A 22,490-nucleotide genomic window follows, 5' to 3' on the forward strand; every position below is an offset into this window, starting at 1 on the left:
ACTCCAAGTCCTAGATTCTCCCAGAAGGAGAAACATTCCACATCCACCCTGTCAAGACCCCTCAAGATCTTAACATAGAAACATAGAAAATAGAAGCAGGAGTAGGCCATTTGGCCCTTCGAGCCTGCTCCGCCATTCATTATAATCATGGCTGATCATCCACTCAGTAGCCTGTTCCTGCTTTCGCCCCATACCCTTTGATCCCTTTAGACCCAAGAGCTATATCTAACTCCTTTTTGAAAACATACAATGTTTTGACCTCAACTGCTTTCTGTGGTAGCGAATTCCACAGGCTCACCACTCTCTGGGTGAAGAAATTTCTTCTCATCTCAGTCCTGAAAGGTTTACCCCATATCCTTAGACTATGACCCCTGGTTCTGGACTCCCCCACCATCAGGAACATCCTTCCTGCATCTACCCTGTCAAATCCTGTTAGAATTTTACAGGTTTCTATGAGATCTCCCCTTAGTCTTCTGAACTCCAGCAAATATAATCCTAACTGACTCAATCTCTCCTTATATCAGTCCCGCCATCCCAGGAATCAGTCTGGTATCCCTGCTTCTGTACTCGAATCCTCGCTATGAAGGCCAGCATACCATTTGCCTTTTTTACCGCCTGTTGCACCTGCATGCTTACCTTCAGCAACTGGTGTACGAGAACACCCAAGTCTTGCTGCATATTCCCCTCTCTCAGTTTATAGCTGTTCAGATAATAATCTGCCTTCCTGTTTTTGCTACCAAAGTGGATAACCTCACATTTATCCACATGATACTGCATATGCCATGCATAAGCCCACTCACTCAACTTGTCCAAATCACCCTGAAGCGCCTCTGCATCCTCCTCACAACTCACCCTCCCACCCAGTTTTGTATCATCTGCAAATTTGAAGATATTACATTTAGTTCCCTCATCTAAATCATTAATGTATATTGTGAATAGCTGGGGTCCTAGCACCGATCCCTGCGGTATCCCACTAGTCACTGCCTGCCATTCGGAAAAAGACCCATTTATCCCTCCTCTTTGTTTCCTGTCTGCCAACCAATTTTCCATCCATCGCAATGCACTACCCCCAATCCCATGCGCTTTAATTTTACATGCTAATCTCCTATGTGGGACTTTGTTGAAAGCCTTGTGAAAGTCCAAATAAACCACATCCACTGGCTCCCCATCATCAACTCTATTGGTTACATCCTCGAAGAATTCTAGTTGATTTGTCAAGCATGATTTCCCTTTCGTAAATTCATGCTGACTCTGCCCGATCCTACCACTGTTCTCTCAATGCTCTGCTATAAAATCTTTGATCATGGACTCTAGAATTTTCCCCACTACCGACGTCAGGCTGACTGGTCTGTAATTCCCTGCTTTCTCTCTACCTCCCTTTTTAAATAGTGGGGTTACATTAGCTACTCTCCAATCTGTAGGAGCTGTTCCAGAGTCTATAGAATCTTGGAAGATGACCACCAATGCATCCACTATTTCGAGGGCTACTTCCTTAAGTACTCTGGAATGCATACCATCAGGCCCTGGGGATTTAACGGCCTTCAATCCCATCAATTTCCCCAACACCATTTCTCTGCGAATACTGATTTCCTTCAGTTCCTCTCTCTCACTAAGCCCTGTGTTCCCCAACATTTCTGGTATGATATTTGTGTCCTCCTTTGTGAAGACAGAACCAAAGTATGCATTTAGTTGGTCAGCCATTTCTTGTTCCCCATAATAAATTCCCCTGTTTCTGAATGTAAGGGACCTACATTTGTCTTCTTCAATCTTTTTCTCTTCACATACCTATTGAAACTTTTACGGTCAGTTTTTATGTTCCCCGTAAGCTTGCTCTCGTACTCTATTTTCCCTTTCTTAATCAATCCCTTGGTCCTCCTTTGCTGAATTCTAAACTGCTCCCAATCCTCAGGTCTGTTGTTTTTTCTGGCAGATTTATATGCCTCTTTCTTGGATCTCATGCTTTCTCTGATTTCCCTTGTAAGCCATGGTTTGGCTACCTTCCCCGTTTTACTTTTATGCCAGACAGGGATAAACAATTGTTGCAGTTCATCCATGCGCTCTTTAAATGTTTGCCATTGCCTATTCACCATCATCCCTTTAAGTAATGCTTTCCAATCCATCATAGCCAACTTGCACCTCATACCTTCGTAGTTTCCTTTACTAAGAGTCAGGACCCTAGTCTCAGAATCAACTACGTCATCTCCATCTTGATGAAGAATTCTATCATATTATGGTTACTCATCCCCAAGGGGTCTCGCACTACTAGATTGTCCATTATTCCTCTCTCATTACACGATACCCAGTCCAGGATGGCCTGTTCTCTCGTTGGTATAACTGAACCATAAACTCCCTACTTTTGTATTCACTTCCCCTCGCAATAAATGATAACATTCCATTAGCTTCCCTAATTACATGCTGTACCTGCATGCTAACCTTTTGCAATTCATGCACTAAGACACCCAAATCCATCTGCATCTCAGAGCTCTGCAATCTCTCACCATTTAGATAATATGCTTTTTTTATTCTTGTGCCAAAATGGACAATTTCACATTTTCCCACATTATATTCCATTTCCCAGATCTTTGCCCACTCACTTAACCTATCAATATCCCATTGTAGCCTCCTTATGTCCTCTTCACAACTTATTTTCCTACGTATCTTTGTGTCATCAGCAAATTTAAGTTCTATATCTTCGGTCCTTCATCCAAGTCATTTATATAAATTGTATGAAGTTGAGGCCCCAGCGCTGATCCCTGTGGCACACCACTCAATTACATTTTGCCAACTAGAAAATGACCCATTTATGCCTACTCTCTGTTTCCTGTTAGCTAGCCAAGCTTCTATCCATGTCAATATGTCACCCCCCTACACCATGAGCTTTTATTTTCTGCAATAACCTTTGATATGGCACCTTATCAAATGCCTTCTGGAAATCTAAGTGCAGTACATAATCTCTGGGTTTCTTCCGTTTATGAATTGGAGGTTAGAACAGATGAATGCATGGTTGGGGAGTTGGTGCAGGAGGGAAGGCTTTAGATTCTTGGATCACTGGGCCTGTTTCTGGCGAAGGTGGAATCTGTATAAGATGGACGGGTTGCACTTGAACCAGAACGGGACCAGCATCCTTGTTGGGAGGTTTGCTAGTGCTGTTGTGGGGGTGGGGTTTAAACTAATCTGGCAGGGGGATGGGATACAGAGTGGAAGCACAGTAGGGGGTGATGTACAATCAAATATAAATGTGAGGCTAAGTCAGTCCGGACAGATTAAATGTAGACCTTTTAAGGCTCAGGCAAATAATGCAAGGCTGGATTGTATCTATTTTAATGCAAGGAGTCTTACTAGTAAGGCAGATGAATTGAGGGCGTTGATTAACACATGGGAATATGATATTATTACTATTACTGAGACATGGTTGAGGGAAGGGCAGGACTGGCAGCTTAATATCCCAGGGTATAGAATCTTCAGACATGATAGGGGGGGGTGGTAAAAGAGGAGGTGGCATTGCACTGTTGATTAAAGAGACAATTACTGCAGTACGGAGGGATGATATCTTAGAAGGTTCCTCTAATGAGGCCATATGGGTAGAACTTAAAAAGGGGGCTATTACTTGGCTGGGAGTGTACTACAGGTCTCCAAACTGTCAGGCATTGGTAGAGGAGCAGATATGTAGGCAAATCTCAGAGAGGTGCAATAATAAGAGGGTAATACTAGTAGGGGATTTCAACTTCCCCTATATTAGAGGGGATAGTTTTAGTGCAACAGGCTTAAAGGGGGCAGAATTCTTAAAGTGCATTCAGGAGAGCTTTTTGAGCCAGCACGTAGAGTCCTACAAGAGGAGGGGCAGTACTGGACTTAATCCTAGGTAATGAAGCCGGACAAGTGGTAGAAGTGTCAGTGTGGGAGCATTTTGGGGATAGTGACCATAACTCTAAGATTTAAGGTTGTTATGGAAAAGGACATGGAGAGACCGGAAATAAAAGTACTGAGTTGGGGGAAGGCAGATTTCAATACAGTAAAACAGAATCTGGCCAAAGTGAACTGGGAGCAGCTTCTTATAGGAAAGTCTACATCAGACTAGTGGGAGTCATTTCGAAGGGAAATTGTGAGGGTTCATGAGCAGCATGTTCCTGTAAAGGTGAAGAGTAGGACCAACAGGTCAAGGGAACCCTGGAGGTCAAGGGATATGGAGGATTGGATAAGGATAGAAAAAGAGGCGTATGGCAGATTTAGAGTGCTGAAAACAGCGGAGGCCCTGGAAGAGTATAGAAAGTGTAGGAGAGCGAAGAGGGAGCATGAAAAATCACTGGCAGACAAGATAAAGGAAAATCCCAAGGCGCTTTATAAGTATGTTAGGGGCAAGAGGATAACCAGGGAAAAAGTGGGGCCTATTAGGGATCAAAGAGGCAATCTGTGTGTGGAGCCGGAGGACATAGGTGAAGTTTTGAAAAATTGCTTTTCATCTGTGTTCACTATGGAGAGGGAGGATGTATGTGTAGTGATCAGGGAAGGGGGTCGTGATATACTTGATCAAATTAGCATTGAAATTAGCTGTATTAGTGGGCTTAAAGGTGGATAAATCCCCAGGCCCAGATGAGATGTATCCCAGGCTGCTATGTGAGGCAAGGGAGGAGATAGCGGGAGCTCTGACACAAATTTTCAGATCCTCTCTGGCCACAGGAGAGGTAACAGAGGATTGGAGGACAGCGAATGTGGTACCATTATTCAAGAAGGGTAGCAGGGATAAACTAGGTAATTACAGGCTGGTGAGTCTAACATCAGTGGTAGGGAAATTATTGGAAAAAATTCTGAGTCAGGATTAATCTCTAATTGGAGAGCAGGGATTAATCAGGGATAGTCAGCATGGCTTTGTCAGGGGGAGATCGTGTCTAACAAATTGGATTGAATTTTTCGAGGAGGTGACTAAAGGTATGGATAAGGGTAGTGCAGTTGATGTGGTCTTTATAGACTTCAGTTAGGCTTTTGATAAGGTCCCGCATGGGAGATTGGTTAAGAAAGTAAAAGTCCATGGAATCCAGGGTAATTTGGCAAATTGGTTGGCTTAGTGGCAGGAGGCAGCGGGTGATGGTAGAGGGTTGTTTCTACGATTGGAAGCCTGTGACCAGTGGTGTACCGCAGGGATCAATGCTGGGACCTTACTGTTTGTAGTGTACGTTAATGATTTAGACATGAATCTAGGAGGTATGATCAGTCAGTTCGCAGATGACACGAAAATTTGTGGTGTCGTGAATAGTGAGGAGGAAAGCCTTCGACTACAGGACGATAGTAGTCCTGTTGGCAGAACCATAGGAGTATTGACAGGCCGAGAGATCTGGGCATACAGGTTCACAGATCACTGAAAGTGACAAAGCAGGTGGATAAGGTAGTCAGGATGGCATATGACATGCTTGCCTTCACGGACAGGGCATAGAGTATAAAAATTGGCAAGTCATGCTGCAGCTGTACGGAACTTCAGTTAGGCCACACTTGGAATATTGCATACAATTCTGGTCGCCACACGACCAGAAGGATGTTGAGGCTTTGGAGAGGGTACAGAAGAGGCTTACCAGGATGTTGCCTGGTCTGGAGGGTATTAGCTATGAAGAGAGCTTGGATAAACTCGGATTGTTTTCACTGGAACGACGGAGGTGGAAGGGTGACATGATAGAGGTTTACAAAGTTCGGAGTGGATAGTCAGAAGCTTTTTTCCCAGGGTGGAAAAGTCAGTTACTAGGGGACATAAGCTTAAGGTGAGAGGGGCAAAGTTTAAAGGCGATGTGCGAGGCAATTTTTTTAAACAGAGGGTGGTGAGTGCCTGGAACTTGCTGCCGTGGGAGGTGGTGGAAGCAGGTACGATAGCGACGTTTAAGAGGCATCTTGACAAATACGTGAATAAGATGGGAACATGGCTTGGCCATGTGAGCCGCATGGAAGATGGCAGGATCCCCAAAGACACATTGTACAGCGAGCTCGCCACTGGTATCAGACCCACCGGCCGTCCACGTCTCCGCTTTAAAGACGTCTGCAAACGCGACATGAAATCCTGTGACATTGATCACAAGTCGTGGGAGTCAGTTGCCAGCGTTCACCAGAGCTGGCGGGCAGCCATAAAGACAGGGCTAAAATGTGGCGAGTCGAAGAGACTTAGTAGTTGGCAGGAAAAAAGACAGAGGCGCAAGGGGAGAGCCAACTGTGCAACAGCCCCGACAAACAAATTTCTCTGCAGCACCTGTGGAAGAGCCTGTCACTCTAGAATTAGCCTTTATAGCCACTCCAGGCGCTGCTTCACAAACCACTGACCACCTCCAGGCGCGTATCCATTGTCTCTCGAGATAAGGAGGCCCAAAAGAAAGAAAAGAGGGATACGGTCCCCAGAGGTGCAGAAGGTTTTAGTTTAGGCAGGCATCAAGATCGGCACAGGCTTGGAGGGCCGAATGGCCTGTTCCTGTGCTGTACTGTTCGTTGTTCTTTGATATAGATGGGCTGGTGAGATGGGCGGAGCAGTGGCAAATGGAGTTTAATCCGGAGAAGTGTGAGGTGATGCACTTTGGGTGGACTAACAAGGCAAGGGAATATACAATGGATGGTAGGACCCTAGGGAGTACAGAGGGTCAGAGGGACCTTGGGGTGCCTGTTCAAACCATGTTGACTCTGCCTGATTATCTTGAATTTTTCTAAGTGCCCTGCTATAACGTCTTCAATAATAGATTCTAACATTTTCCGTAGAACAGATGTTAAGCTAACTGTGCAGTAGTTTCTTGCTTTCTGTCTCCCTCCCTTTTTGAATAAAGGAATTAGATTCATTATTTTCCAATCTAATAGAACCTTCCCCGAATCTAGGAAATTTGGAAAATTAAAACCAACGCATCAACTATCTCACTAGCCACTTCTTTTAAGATCCTAGGATGAAGTCCATCAGAACCCGGGGACTTGTCAGCCCGCAGCTCCAGCAATTTGCTCAGAACCACTTCCCTAGTGATTGTTATTTTCTTGAGTTCCTCTCTCCCTTCCATTTCCTGATTTACAGCTATTTCTGTGATGTTACTTGTACCCTCTATAGTGAAGACCAATACAAAATACCTGTTCAATTCATCTGCCATCTTCTTATTTTCCATTATTAATTCCCACACTCACTTTCTCTACGACCAATGCTCACTTTTTAAAAAACTTTTTAAAAATATCTATAGACACTCTTACTATCTGTTTTTATATTTCTAGACAGCTTTCTGTTATACTCTAATTTTTCCCCCCTTGTTAATCTTAGTTATTCTTTCCAATCTTCTGGCCTGCTATCCATCTCTGCGCAATTATAAGTTTTTTCTCAATTTTGATAACTACCTTTAACTTTTTTAGTTAACCATGGATGAACGTACAAATTAGGAGCAGAAGTAGGCCATTCAGCCCCTCAAGCCTGCTCCGCCATTCAATAAGATCATGGCTGATCTGTTTGTGTCTCGAATTCCACACTCCCATCTATATCCTTTGATTCCCGTGCCTAACAAGAATCTATCTACCTCCACCTTAAAAATATTCAATGACCCAGCCTCCACCACCTTCTGAGGCAGAGAGTTCCAAAGTCGCACGACCCTCAGAGAAACAATTTCTCATCGCTGTCCTAAGAGGGCGACCCCTAATTTTAAAACAGTGTCCCCCTAGTTCTGGATTCACCTATAAGAGGAAACATCCTTTCCACATCCACCTTGTCAAGACCTTTCAGGATCTTATATACTTCAATCAAGTCACCCCTCACGCTTCTGAACTCCAGTGGAAACAAGCCCAGTCTTTCCAACCTTTCCTCATAAGACAACTCGCTCATTCCAGGTATCAATCTAGTAAGCCTCCTCTGAACCGCCTCCAACACATTTCCATCTTTCCTTAAATGAGGAGACCAAAACTGCACACAGTATTCGAGATGTGGTCTCAGCAATGCCCTACATAACTGAAGCATAACATTCTTACTTTTATTTTCAATTCCTCTAGTAATAAAGGATAGCATTCCATTAGCCTTCTTTATTACTTGCTGTACCTGCCTACTAATGTTTTGTGAATCATGCACTAGAACACCTAGATCCCTCTGCACCTCGGAATTCTGCAGTCGTTCTCCATTTAAGTAATACTCTGCTTTTTTATTCTTCCTGCCAAAGTGAACAACTTCACATTTTCCCGCATTATACTCCACCTGCCAGATTTTTGCCCACTCATTCAACCTATCTATATTAGTCTGCAAGCTCCTTATGTCCTCTTCACAACATACTTTCCTACCTATCTTTGTGTCATCTGCAAATTTAGCCACCATGCCATCGCTCCCCTCATCCAAGTCATTGATATAAATTGTAAAAAGTTGAGGCCTCAGCACAGACCCCTGTGGGACTCCACTCGTCACATCCTGCCAATCAGAAACGGACCCATTTATGCATACTGTTTTCTGCCAGCCAGAAAATCTTCCATCCATGCTCATATGCTACCCCCGACACCATGAGCTCCTACTTTGCACAATAATCTTTTATATGGTACCTTGTCAGAAGCCTTCTGGAAATCCAAGTACAGTACATCAATAGGCTCCCCTTTATCCACAGCGTATGTTACTCCTCTCCTTGGAATTTTTCTTTCTCTTTGGAATGTATCTATTCTGTGTATTCTGAAATATCCCCTTAAATGCCTGCTACTGCACCTCTGTTGGCCTATCCCTTAACCTACTTTGCCAGTTTACATTAGCTAGCTCCGCTTTCATGCTCTCATAACTGCCCTTATTTAAGTTTAAAATACCAGTCTTCGACCCACTCTTCTCTCCCTCAAACTGATCGCTGCTGCCTCGGAGCGCCTTCACTATCAGGTTATTAATTATTCCTATCTCGTTGCACAATACCAGGTCTAGCATAGCCTGCTCTCTGGTTGGCTGCAGAGCGTGATGTTATTAAGAAAAGATCCTGAAAACATTCTATGAACTCATCTAGGCTACCTTTGCCTTCTGGTTTTTCCAGTCTATATGTAGATTAAAATCCCCCATGATTATCGTGGTTCTTTTCTCATAAGCTTCCATGATTTCTTCCTTTATACCCTGTCCTACCACTCCCACAAGTGATTTCTTGCCTTTATCATTTCTCATCTCTACCCAAACATCCTGGTTTCCTAAAACTAGGTCATCGTTCCCTATTGTGCTTATACCATCATTAATTATCAGAGTCACCCCTCCACCTTTTCCTGGCTTCCTGTCCTTCCTAAATGTCATGTACCCTTCAATATTCAGGTCCCATTCAATGTCATCCTGCAGCCATGTCTCTGTAATGGCTATCCGATCGTACTTACTTATTTCTATTTGCGCTATCAGTTCATCTGTTTTGTTTTGAATGCTGTGTGCATTCAGAGACAGAGCCTTTAGTTTTGTCCTTTTATTATTTTTGTAACCTCTAGCCTTATCTGCTAACTTACTCATAGATTTGTACTCTCTGTCCCTCCTGTCGCGGAGGGACAGAGTTTATCATTTCCCAGATTAATACCTTTCTCTCTTGCCTTGTCTCTACTCTTTGATTTACCACATCTTCCCAAATGTGATCCCTTGCCACTACTATTTAGTTTAAAACCCTCTCTACTTCCTTCATTATGCTGCTCACAAGAACACTGGTCCCCGCACGGTTCAGGTGAAGACCATCCCAACAGTACAGCCCCCACTTTCCCCAGTACTGGTGCCAGTGCCCCATGAACCGGAACCCATTTCTACCACACCAGTCTTTGAGCCATGCATTCATTTCTCCAATCTTATTTGACCTATGCCAGTTTACTCCTTCCACAGCACCTTCCAATCCCCTGACCTCTGCCACCTAGAAGGACAAGGGCAGCAGATGCATGGGAACGCCACCTGCAGGTTCCCATCCGAACCACACACCATCCTGACTTGTAACTATATTGCCATTCCTTCACAGTTGCTGGGTCAGTATCCTGGAATTCCCTTCCTAACAGCATTGTGGGTATACCTACACCCCAAGGACTGCTGTGGTCAAGAAGGCAGCTCACCACCACCTCAAGGGCAATTTGGAATGTGCAATAAATGCTGGCCTAGCCAGCGACGCCCACCTCCTACGAATGAATATTTTAAAAAATATGGTGGTTGATATTAAGACTTTGGAAAGCTTCAGAGGATTTTTTAAAAATGTTTTCATGGGATATGAGTGTCGCTGGCAAGGCCAGCATTTGTTACCCATCCGTAGTTGCTTTTGAGGAGGTGATGGTGAGCTGCCTGTGAAAATTATTCCTAGCTCAAGCAGCATTAATTACTCAGGCTTAAAAAGCTGCGTCTGTTCACTTAAAAGATGTGTAGATTTCAGGGTGATTTGACAGAGATCCATAAAATAGTTAAAATGTAAGATTGTGTGCCTACTGATAGATTATTTCAGTTTGATAGATTGATGAAGACCAGGAGTCATACATATAAATTATACAAGGGCAGGGCTACGTTAGATGTTAGGCAGTTCATAGATAATAGACCTATGGAACAAGGTGCCGGCTTCTGTGATGAGTGCTGACTCTCTGCATATCTTTGAAAGAGAGCTAAGCCAGTGCCTATTTGGGGTGGAGATCCCATCTTATAAAAGGTATTTGAAATGCTCGGTAATATAACTATGGTCAATATGACCTCCTAAACAAGCTTAAGGGAGTCAGAGAGGAATTTTCCAGATTTTATTTTCCCCCCTAATTGGCAATGGTCTTTTGTTTCTTCCAGGAGATTACATGGTTAATGATGGATAGGGGTGTGTCTAAATCATGAGACTGTGGGGCAGACTTGATGGATCAGATGGTCTTTTGCTGCCTGTCATTTTTTTCATAATTTGTGATAATTTCATGTACAGGTACTTAATTTATTCAAATTATAAACTAGTTCATTTACATAAAATATACGAATGAACAGTATGCAGTTCTCACAGGAAGAACAGTTAATTTTCCTGCACTGTTCAGATCAAGAAAAAAAGATGCAACTTATTAACACTGAAAATTGGTTTACCTTCTGCATCTAAGCTTCTAAAGAAAATCTGGATCTGACTTTTTAAATATATACAGCTTCATGCTGCCATTGCAAGAACAGAGATCACCCGCTGTGTCTAAGACACAGACAGAGTTCCTTTGTCAACTCTCTCTGCTACTTTCCCTTTTTAAGTTACTGAGATGGGAGCTCGGTCCACCAGCTGTCAACAAAGTAACTACCCTGAGGTGGATGCCTGCCTTTTTTCATGTTTGAATAAGAGGCTTCCTGTTGTCTACCTTAGATAAGGCCCCTGATGTGCAAAGGGAAGAGAAGGGAATGAAGCTTCAGGTATCACAAAGAGCCATCTCTTAATGGTACACAGTGTTTGGAATTGTATATAACAATCCTCCTACAGAATAGTTAGTTACCACCATCAAAGCACTGTTGGTGGGACGAATTCCAGGCTGCTGCCATATTGTAGAAATATAGCAATATTATAAGTCAACAAAAATCCACTTCAGGCAACCTCGCCAAAATTCATTTTGCTACAAGACTATTGTAGGGCACTCGTTCTTGGCTAAGGCCACCTACATTTGGGCTTCCGATCATGCATTTTCTTTTGCACTTCTCACCATGTGTATTGAGTAGCAGCGACTGCAATCACTATGACAGCTATGTATTTCCATGGTTGTATTTGGCACTGGAGAGTTAGGGTTGCCTTAGCTCCTCAAATTGTCCCTTTGCCTCAATGTGGAAAATGTAGAAGGCATCTTTGGGGAATCTTGTTCATCATTCCATGTAAAAAGTATCCAATGCACTGCAGCCGGGTCAAAATGTGCATGTTCTAACCACTAAGTAGTCTTAACAACTGGGAAGGACTTCAAAGATGCATTTTCGGCTTAGAACGTTGTAAAATTCAAGGAGGCAATGCAACACTTCGAATATTACCAATTTGGCCTATTAGAGGATTCCATAAAAGTACAGTATTCTTCAAAACAAAAATGACAATTTTTTCTCCCAATGCTCAATTTCAACACATGGAGTAGTATGATGTCTGCTGTCACTACAGAAGAATATGATTAAAAGAGATTATAAATGAGATCATTTATTTTGTAGTTCTAAAGCAGAATTATATAAGTTGAATTATAAGTGCATGATAGGCTGTAGGTAATTTGAATTCCTGGAAATAACCATAAGATTGTTAATCTTATTGAGGGTTCAAGTGATGTTATAACGAGAGAGAACCTTGAGAAATTTATCACTCTCATCTGAACTTCAAAATATGATTATACCATTCCCATGTTTCTATTATCATCAGAAAGGTCATCAACCTGAAATGTTAACTCTGTTTCTCCCTGCACAGATGCTGTCTGACCTGTCGAGTATTTCCAGCATTTTCTGTTTTTATTTCAGATTTCCAGCATCCACAGTATTTTGCTTTTGGACTGTTTTATTTGTTTCGGCCAAAAAGAGGAATTAAAACTCCAGCAGTATCTTGAAAATGAGCAGAGTAGCCTGTCCTGCTTGCTCCCCTCCAAAACCATATAGAAGCTAACTACAGATTCTGATCCTAGCCGTGTCATTCAGGCAGGCATGAACACAATTCACGACAATAAAACATTCTTGCCACTTTTTCAAAGCAATAATTCAAGTAATTGCATCCTTTAAATATCACACAAATAACCATTTTGGATACTAAATGGTGCTAATGCTTTAAATACAAATGCCTTTCTTTTTATTTCAATTAAATTATCAAACTTTATGCAAGTTTAACTGAGATTTATTTCCATGCCTTTAGGATGCAGAAGGTTATAAGTAGACTGAGCAAGTTACTCAAACCTGGAGGGATGATATTATTTCGGGATTATGGTAGATATGATATGACTCAGCTGAGATTAAAGAAAGGTAATTTCTTAATATTTTATTTTCTTAAAAAGTAATTTCATCTTTTAAAAACACTATAGGTGTGTCACTTTAGATGTTTACAGTTACATGACCTCTTTGTGTTCATTTTCTCTTTGTTTTCTTCCCTTCTTTTCCTGGGTAGTGACTCGGGCTGGACTGCAAATTTTACTAGGATGATCCCAAAATTTGGGGACTCAATCTTGTATATTGTGCTGTTGGAAATGAGGTCACTATTTGCCTTCATGTAATAAAGGGTTTGTACTTGGGACTCCCTAAATGTTAAGGGCCAAATACACAATAAATATTCTCTAAAAATGATTCAAAACATTTTTGTTTACTACTCATAACATTTTTTTAAAACTATAGAACTGGAATAATTCCTCTCTGGTCAACTTCAGCAAGTATCACTCAGCACATTCTGAAATCACTAGTTTCAGACTAAGTGACTGAATGAGAACACTCACACAGCCATACATCCTTGCATTCACAAAGGTAAGTGCAAGTGAGGAAAGTTATTTGTCCATCAGGCTCTTGCTTTCATGTAATCCTATTATCAAAGCATCTGATTCTTTAATAATTCCAGAATTTTTGTCTCCACTGCCCTAACAATAATCCTTCCAATCCTTTTGGAACACAGTAACAATATACTCACTAAATAAAACACCACATTCGAAGTTTTTAACTAAAAACAAATCCATCAGCCACAAATCTATTAGCCAGTAACTTACCCATTAACCAACACGCTGTCATAGTTTAACTTAAACGGTATATAAAACTAAGAATCATCAAAAAATCTTACAATGTTTGAGTTGTAGCTGCCTACTTTGCAGCAATGTAAAAGCTCTTCGGAAAACAATATCCCAGAGGGCCATCAAGACAAAAATTTGCTGCTGCACAAAGTAATATGTCACCATTACCTGAAAATTGTTGCTAGACATAGCAGAGATAGGTAAATGTGAAACAGGTGCCTGTATTGCAAGTTCCAGCTGCTGCTTCAGTGGTACCATTTCTGCCGGCCTAGTTAAGATTTGTAGTGGCGCTACACCATTGATGTCCCAATGTTAGTCTCAGAATTGCACTGAAAAGTCTTTCCTACGAGATGCCCCAACAGCAAAATACAGAACTTTTTCATGACGGTTGAAGGGATTATGAAAGTAATATCTGCATCTGTATTTGAAAAATCAACTTCTGGATTCTACCCATCATACTTCAGCTGTCAGTTGGAATGCACACAATGCCATTCAACAGTGAGTGATCATATGATTTTACTTCTTGTAAACGGATACATTTTTCAGCTGACATTGAACAGTGAACTTAAATCAACCCAAGGCTTCAAAAGTTTGCTCCCATCCCATGGCCATTTATGTTCATATGTTGTCAGATAATGAAGTCCATTCATCTAAAGTCTGAATTTTCCATCTTCTTGAAAGACAACTTATCACTCATAATCTTATTGTCTGACCATCCTCTATCACTTTTCCTTATACCGTTTACTGACTTTGCCAAAATGAATCCTTTTGCTTGCAATGCCTTTCGAAGGTCAGAGAATCTAACACTGTGAATGACGAACTGTCTCTTGCACTCATGCTTGCCTGCACTGACTTGAAGACTATTTTCATGAGTTCTAAAGAAATCAGTACGACAAGCCACCTTTCAGGTTGCTGTAGCAGGTGAAACCGTCAGAATTGTTGCTGTTATTATGCTGACACAGTGAGTGGTGGTGGTGGTAGGTTTGTCTTTTGGCCAGTGTTATGTTTTGTCTTAAGATTTGTGTGGAAACATTTGGAAGTACCACGCATCTTCAGTATTTGCTGGTACATTTTTCTCTTTTTCCTAAGACCAGCTGTCCATTCTTATCTCTGAAAAAGCACTGCTGTATTCCTTCTGACTTGCAGTCTTTAAATGAAGCTGGTGCAGCAATCTTCTCAGTATGTGTACAATCTGTATTTTAGCTACCTCTGCTTTCCCAATTAAGTTCCATACATAAAGCTGACTTCTGACATCACAGCAGTCAATGATCTAGTAAAAGTTTTCACTTTTCCCTCTTGCCTCCATCTCCAGTTTTTTCACATGGACTCAGCATTCTGTATTTGCAATAATTACATGCAACAGTGAAGGTCCATTGCAACAAGCAGTTCCCGAAATGACTGAACAATGATTACAAGAGGTTTCATGGCTTTTTTTTCCCTCTGTAGTACAGAAACACATGTAGTTCTCCCACCAACTCTCTTGGCTACCCCAGCACAGATAAAATATTGGATTTTCTCGTTGGTCTGGCTGACTGCACAACCCATGGTGTACTTATCCACTGAACCACACATGACAGGGAGAGCTGGCTACAGAGTTACTGCTTGGAAAAAATATTGTAGGAGATATTTGGTTAAACATCAGGGTGCAGAAGCTTCTGCTGTTTTTTAAATAATTCTGGCCAAGCCACTGGCTCATGTTGGTGCACAGCTCCACATTTAATGGTAGCCCCACCAATGTAGCTATTCATATTGAGTTTGAGCAATCGAGGTTAATTTGACTGTATAGGGGTGGCATTGTTGAACCCAATCCAGTCCTTAAGTGACACACATTTCCCCCTCCCCATTCAAACAAAGGTCACTGCGTAATAATGGACGCAAGAGCCATAACTGTTTTTTTTTTTAATTTCCTACACCAGGAGTGTAAAAGTGAATTGTAGAAGTATGGTCTGAGATCACTAATTTTTCATAGTTGCAGGATCAAATCTGTGTCCTTCATGGTTTGTATGCAGCAACTGGTGGATTTGTGACTGACCATCAGAGGAACACTCCGAATTTAAAATTATATTGGAAGGAATCCTTGTCAGAATACATTTTACGTCTCACCTTCTCAACTTTGTTTTACCTTATATAAACCATTGACCACTAAAGGATAGTGAGTGAAAAATATTACTTAATCTGAAATATTTTGAATATGCTATTTAAATGTGATAATAACATTTGTGTGCAAAAGCTACCCAAATATTTTGTTTAATTTCAAACTTGTAAATGTTTAAACTCTGTTGTTAGGTCGCTGCTTATTTGGAAACTTTTATGTTCGAGGAGATGGTACTTGCGTTTACTTCTTTACTAAAGGTATGAACATTAGCAGAGAACTTTCAATTATAGAGAATGCTCATTTGGGGGTTACATAATACAAAATGTATTCCCCAAGTGAAGAGATCTGCAAAACCCACACATGGCAAGGTCACAAATGATTTAATATTCTCATTAAATATTCTACTTGTATCACAAATATAATGTTTGATAATAAAAGTGAAATTAGTCTAATTTGAGAAATGTTAACATGTTTTAACAGTCCTCAGTAAGTAGTGTGAGCTGCTTGCCTGTTGTCTCCAGAAATAACTGGTTGACATGTTCAAAATTCCTTTAGTGAAGATGGAAGAATGTCATTCACAGGAAAATTTAGCTCAAAACAGAATACTTTCGCAAAGGTAATGTTTTAACTGCAACTTCATTGAAAGAATACTGGACACTGAGCTGTGGAAGGATTTAATATTCATATGTTGCTGATTCTATTGAACAACATAGACTAGAAATCACTGTTGGCAATATTAGGGAACAAATCCATAATTCTCTGCTACTTTATCAGTGGTGTCTACCCACTCATTATATTGCTGGCATTAGTTTGTCGCCCAGTTTGTTTTAGTTCTATACTGGTGTTTGAATTCCATTGTTAAGAAGTGATTTTAATATTTTTCTATTTTAAGCTACAAAGCTAAAACCTTGCTCCAGCCTGTGAATCACAAAAATACATTTTCATAGCATCATAGAATAATACAGCACAGACGGAGGCCATCTGACTCATCAAGTCTACACCAGCTCTTTCAGTTAGTTCCACTCTCTTGTTCTTACCTCATAGATTTTATTTTCTCCTTCAATGCCCTTTTGAAGGCATCTGTATCCACCACCCTATCAGACAGTGCATTCCAAATCATAACCAGTCATTGCATCAAAAGACTTTTCCTCATGTCACCTAACTTTATTCTTGTTTTCAAACCTAAATGACCATCCCCTTATCCTGAGACTCTGCATCTGTGTTCTAGATTCCCCAGCCAGGGAAAACAATTTCTCAGTGTCTACCCTGTCAAGCTTCTTCAGAATCTTGTACATTTCAATGAGATTGCCTCTCGTTCTTCTAAACTACAGAGAGTATATGTCCAATGTACTCAGCCGCTCTTCATAGGACAACCCTCTCATCCCAGGAACCAATCTAGTGAACCTTTGCTGTACCGTCTCCATTCCAAGTACATACGTCCTTCCCTGAATATGGAGATCAAAACCGCACATAGTACTCCAGGTGAGTTCTCACGACAGCCCGATACCATTGCAGCAAGACTTCTTTATTTTTATACTTCAATCCCCTTGCAATAAAGGCCAACCTGTCATTTCCCTTCCTAATTATGTGCTGTACCTGCATGCTAACTTTCTGTGTTTCTTGTATGAGTGCATCCAAATCTCTCTCAACATTAACATTTAGAAGTTTCATGCCTATTAAAAAAAATATTCTGCTTTTCAGTTCTTCCAACCAAAGTGAATAATCTCACACTTCCCATATTATATTTCATCTACCACCTTGTTACCCATTCACTTAACCTATCTATATTTCTTTGCAGACTCTTTGTATTCTCCTCACAGCTTACATTCCCACCTAGCTTTGTATCATCAAACTCAGATACATTATTCTTGGTCTCTTAATCTATATAAATGACTTAGACCCTTGCGGCACCCACTAGCTACAGTCTGCCAACATGAAAATCCCTCATTTATCTCTACTCTCTGCTTCCTATTCATTAACCAATCCTCTATTCATACTAATATATTACCCCCAACTCCACATGCTCTTATCTTTTGTATTAGCCTTTTGTGTGGAACTTTATTGAATGCCTTTTGGAAATCCGAGTGTGCTACAGGTACTGGGTTTTTTTTAAGAGATACAGCACTGAAACAGGCCCTTCGGCCCACCGAGTCTGTGCCGACCATCAACCACCCATTTATACTAATCCTACACTAATTCCATATTCCTCCACACAAGATCAGGGGGCAGGTTGTTCAACCTTGCCCGTCTAAGAGCGAAGTCCAAAGTACGGAAAGTCCTCATCAGAGAACTCCTCTTTGCTGACGATGCTGCTTTAACATCTCACACTGAAGAATGCCTGCAGAGTCTCATCGACAGGTTTGCGTCTGCCTGCAATGAATTTGGCCTAACCATCAGCCTCAAGAAAACGAACATCATGGGGCAGGATGTCAGAAATGCTCCATCCATCAATATTGGCGACCACGCTCTGGAAGTGGTTCAAGAGTTCACCTACCTAGGCTCAACTATCACCAGTAACCTGTCTCTAGATGCAGAAATCAACAAGCGCATGGGTAAGGCTTCCACTGCTATGTCCAGACTGGCCAAGAGAGTGTGGGAAAATGGCGCACTGACACGGAACACAAAAGTCCGAGTGTATCAGGCCTGTGTCCTCAGTACCTTGCTCTACGGCAGCGAGGCCTGGATAACGTATGCCAGCCAAGAGCGACGTCTCAATTCATTCCATCTTCGCTGCCTTCGGAGAATACTTGGCATCAGGTGGCAGGACTATATCTCCAACACAGAAGTCCTTGAAGCGGCCAACACCCCCAGCTTATACACACTACTGAGTCAGCGGCGCTTGAGATGGCTTGGCCATGTGAGCCGCATGGAAGATGGCAGGATCCCCAAAGACACATTGTACAGCGAGCTCGCCACTGGTATCAGACCCACCGGCCGTCCATGTCTCCGTTATAAAGACGTCTGCAAACGCGACATGAAATCGTGTGACATTGATCACAAGTCGTGGGAGTCAGTTGCCAGCATTCGCCAGAGCTGGCGGGCAGCCATAAAGACAGGGCTAAATTGTGGCGAGTCGAAGAGACTTAGTAGTTGGCAGGAAAAAAGACAGAGGCGCAAGGGGAGAGCCAACTGTGCAACAGCCCCAACAAACAAATTTCTCTGCAGCACCTGTGGAAGAGCCTGTCACTCCAGAATTGGCCTTTATAGCCACTCCAGGCGCTGCTTCACAAACCACTGACCACCTCCAGGCACGTATCCATTGTCTCTCGAGATAAGGAGGCCCAAAAGAACACTAATTCCATATTCCTACCACATCCCCACCTGTCCCTATATTTCCCTACCACCTACCTATACTAGGGGCAATTTATAATGGCCAATTTACCTATCAACCTGCAAGTCTTTGGCATGTGGGAGGAAACCGGAGCACCCGGAGGAAACCCACGCAGACACAGGGAGAACTTGCAAACTCCACACAGGCAGTACCCAGAATTGAACCCGGGTCGCTGGAGCTGTGAGGTTGCGGTGCTAACCACTGCGCCACTGTGCCGCCCTTTTGTTTTACCCTACTAGTTACATCCTCAAACAATTCTAATAAACTTGTTGAACATGATTTCCCTTTTGTAAAACCTTGTTGACTTTGATCATATTCTGATTTTCTAAGTGCATTGCTAAGACTTCCTTAATAATAGATTCCAGCATTTTCCCTACAACTGATGTCAGACTAACTGGCCTATAGTTCTCTGTTTTCTCTCTCCCGCCTTTCTTGAATAGTGGTGTTACATTTACTCACTTCCATTCCATTGGGACCGTTCTAGAATCCAGGGAATTTTAGAAAATCATAACCGGTGTATCCACTATCACTGCAACTGCCTCTTTTAGAACTCTAGGATGTAGGCCATCAGATCCTGGGGAATTGTTGGCTTTTAGTCACTTACGTTTCTCCAATACTTTTTCTCTGCTGATAATTAATTACCTTAACTGTTTAAGTTTAAGATTCTTATTTAGGACTGGAGTATGTCACTTTCAACTTAATGTGGAATTCAGTTGTATTATGATCACTTTTTTCTAAAGGATCTTTTACTATGCGAATACAAATTAAACCCTCCTCATAGCACACTAGATTTAAAATAGCTTTATCTCTAGTGGTTTCCCCAACATTTTGTTCCAGGAAAAAATTCTGAGGGACAGGATTAATCTCCACTTGGAGAGGCAGGGATTAATCAAGGATAGTCAGCATGGCTTTGTGGGGGGGTGGGTTCATGTTTAACAAACTTGATTGAATTTTTTGAGGAGGTGACCAGATGTGTAGATGAGGGTAAAGCAGTTGATGTAGTCTACATGGACTTCAGTAAGGCTTTTGATATGGTCCCGCATGGGAGATTGGTCAAGAAGGTAAGAGCCCGTGGGATCCAGCGTAATTTGGCAAATCGGATCCAAAATTGGCTTAGTGGCAGGAGGCAGCGGGTGATGGTCGAGGGTTGTTTTTGCGATTGAAGCCTGTGACCAGTGGTGTACCACAGGGATCGGTGCTGGGACCCTTGCTGTTTGTAGTGTCCATTAATGATTTATATGTGAATATAGGAGGTATGATCAGTAAGTTCGCAGATGGCATGAAAATTGGTGATGTCGTAAATAGTGAGGAGGAAAGCCTTAGATTACAGGATGATGTAGATGGGCTGGTAAAATGGGCAGAGCAGTGGCAAATGGAATTTAATCCTGAGAAGTATGAGGTGATGCATTTTGGGAGAACTGATAAGGCAAGGGAATATACAATGGATGGTAGGACCCTAGGCTGTACAGAGGGTCAGAGAGACCTTGGTGCACTTGTCCATAGATCACTGAAGGCAGCAGCACAGGTAGATAAGGTGGTTAGGAAGGCATATGGGATACTTGCCTTTATTAGCCAAGGTATAGAATATAAGAGCAGGGAGGTTATGATGGAGCTGTATAAAACGCTAGTTAGGCCACAACTGGAGTACTGTGTACAGTTCTGGTTTCCACACTATCGGAAGGATGTAATTGCAGGGGAGAGGATGCAGAGGAGATTCACCAGGATGTTGCCTGGGCTGGAGCATTTCAGCTATAAAGAGAGTAAAGAGAGACTGGATAGGCTAAGGTTGTTTTTCTTAGAGCAGAGAAGGCTGAGGGGTGACCTGATAGAGGTATACAAAATTATGAGGGGCATAGATAGGGTAGATCGGAAGAAACTTTTTCCCTTAGTGGAGGTGTCAATAACCAGGGGACATAGATTTAAGGTAAAGGGCAGGAAGTTTAGAGGGGATTTGAGGCAAACCTTTTTCACCCAGAAGGTGGTTGGAATCTTGAATACACTGCCTGAAGGGGTGGTAGAGGCAGGAACCCTCACAACATTTAAGAAGTATCTAGATGAGCACTTTAAATGCCATTGCATACAAGGCTACGGGCCAAGTGCTGGAAAATGGGATTAGAATAGATAGGCATGGACACAATGGCCGCAGGACCTGTTTCTGTGCTGTATAACGCTATGATTCTATGAAACTGTTGTGAAAGAATTCTACAAATTCACCTTCCAGACTACCTTTGCCGATTTGATTTGTCCAGTCTGTATGAAGATTTAAGTACCCCACAATTATTACATTGCCTTTGTTACAAGCTCCAATTATTTCTTGCTGAATGCTCTGTCCAACACTATACCTTGTGCTAGGTGGCCTATAAACTACTCCCACCAATGTTTTTTGACTCTTTTTATTCCTAATCTCCACCCATACTGATTCTACTTCCTGGTCTTCTGAACCAAGATCCTTTTTCACTACTGTCCTTATGTCATCCTTTACTATGAGGGCTACTCATCCTCCTTTCCCATTTTGTCTGTCTTTTTGAAAAGTTGTGTCGAGATAGCTGTATTCCTCTAATTTCGATTTTGGTCACTCCACCATTGGCGGCCATGCCTTCAGCTGCCAAAGCCCTAAGTTCTGGAATTCCCTCCCTAAACTTCTCTGGCTCATTTCCTCTCTTTTCTCCTTTAAGACGCTCCTTTAAAGTTACCTCTTTAACTAAGCTTTTGGTCATCTGCCATGTGCCTAATATCTTCTGATGTGGCTGGGTGTCAAATTTTTTTTGATAACACTCTTGTGGAGAGCCTTGGGGCGCTAAAGGTTGTATATGATCAGATGCTTTTGCTGATTGTTTTGCTAATTGCATTACATTAGAGATACAGCACTGAAACAGGCCCTTCGGCCCACCGAGTCTATGCTGACCATCAACCACCCATTTATACTAATCCTACACTTATTCCTACCACATCCCCACCTGTCTATATTTCCCTACAACCTACCTATACTAGGGGCAATTGCTAATGGCCAATTTACCTATCAACCTGCAGGTCTTTGACCAAAGAAGTTGCATCATTCCAAGCAGAAGGGCCACCCGCGCATCAACACGAGCAGAATTTCTCACCCACAGCTGTTACAAAAATTTCTAAATTCACTTGTAACAGCCCTTCAAAACACTCCCACAGGGGATGCTGAGACCAAGTGGGCCCACATCAGAGACGCCATCTATGAGTCAGCTTTGACCACCTACGGCAAAAGTGCGAAGAGAAATGCAGACTGGTTTCAATCTCATAATGAAGAGCTGGAACCTGTCATAGCCGCTAAGCGCATTGCACTTTTGAACTACAAGAAAGCCCCCAGCGATTTAACATCCGCAGCACTTAAAGCAGCCAGAAGTACTGCACAAAGAACAGCTAGGCGTTGCGCAAACGACTACTGGCAACACCTATGCAGTCATATTCAGCTGGCCTCAGACA

General features: G+C 42.1%; 1 protein-coding gene across 6 annotated transcripts in view; it reads left to right on the forward strand.

Moving 5' to 3' along the window:
• The window catches only part of mettl8 (methyltransferase 8, methylcytidine), a 65,661-nt gene that overhangs the window by 36,134 nt on the left and 7,037 nt on the right, over nucleotides 1-22,490 (forward strand). For 2 of the 6 annotated variants that reach the window (XM_068035350.1, XM_068035351.1), the window contains exons 9-10: nucleotides 12,753-12,859; nucleotides 15,895-15,960. In XM_068035350.1, coding sequence (XP_067891451.1) covers nucleotides 12,753-12,859; nucleotides 15,895-15,960 — 173 coding nt within the window. Of the gene's footprint in view, nucleotides 1-12,752; nucleotides 12,860-13,001; nucleotides 13,190-13,225; nucleotides 13,352-15,894; nucleotides 15,961-17,034; nucleotides 17,186-22,490 lie in introns of those variants that run through there. The other 4 variants (XR_010975341.1, XR_010975342.1, XM_068035353.1 and 1 more) reach the window with 4 other exon arrangements.

This window comes from Heterodontus francisci, chromosome 7, assembly GCF_036365525.1.
Source record: "Heterodontus francisci isolate sHetFra1 chromosome 7, sHetFra1.hap1, whole genome shotgun sequence".
In the NCBI taxonomy this organism is placed as follows: domain Eukaryota; kingdom Metazoa; phylum Chordata; class Chondrichthyes; order Heterodontiformes; family Heterodontidae; genus Heterodontus; species Heterodontus francisci.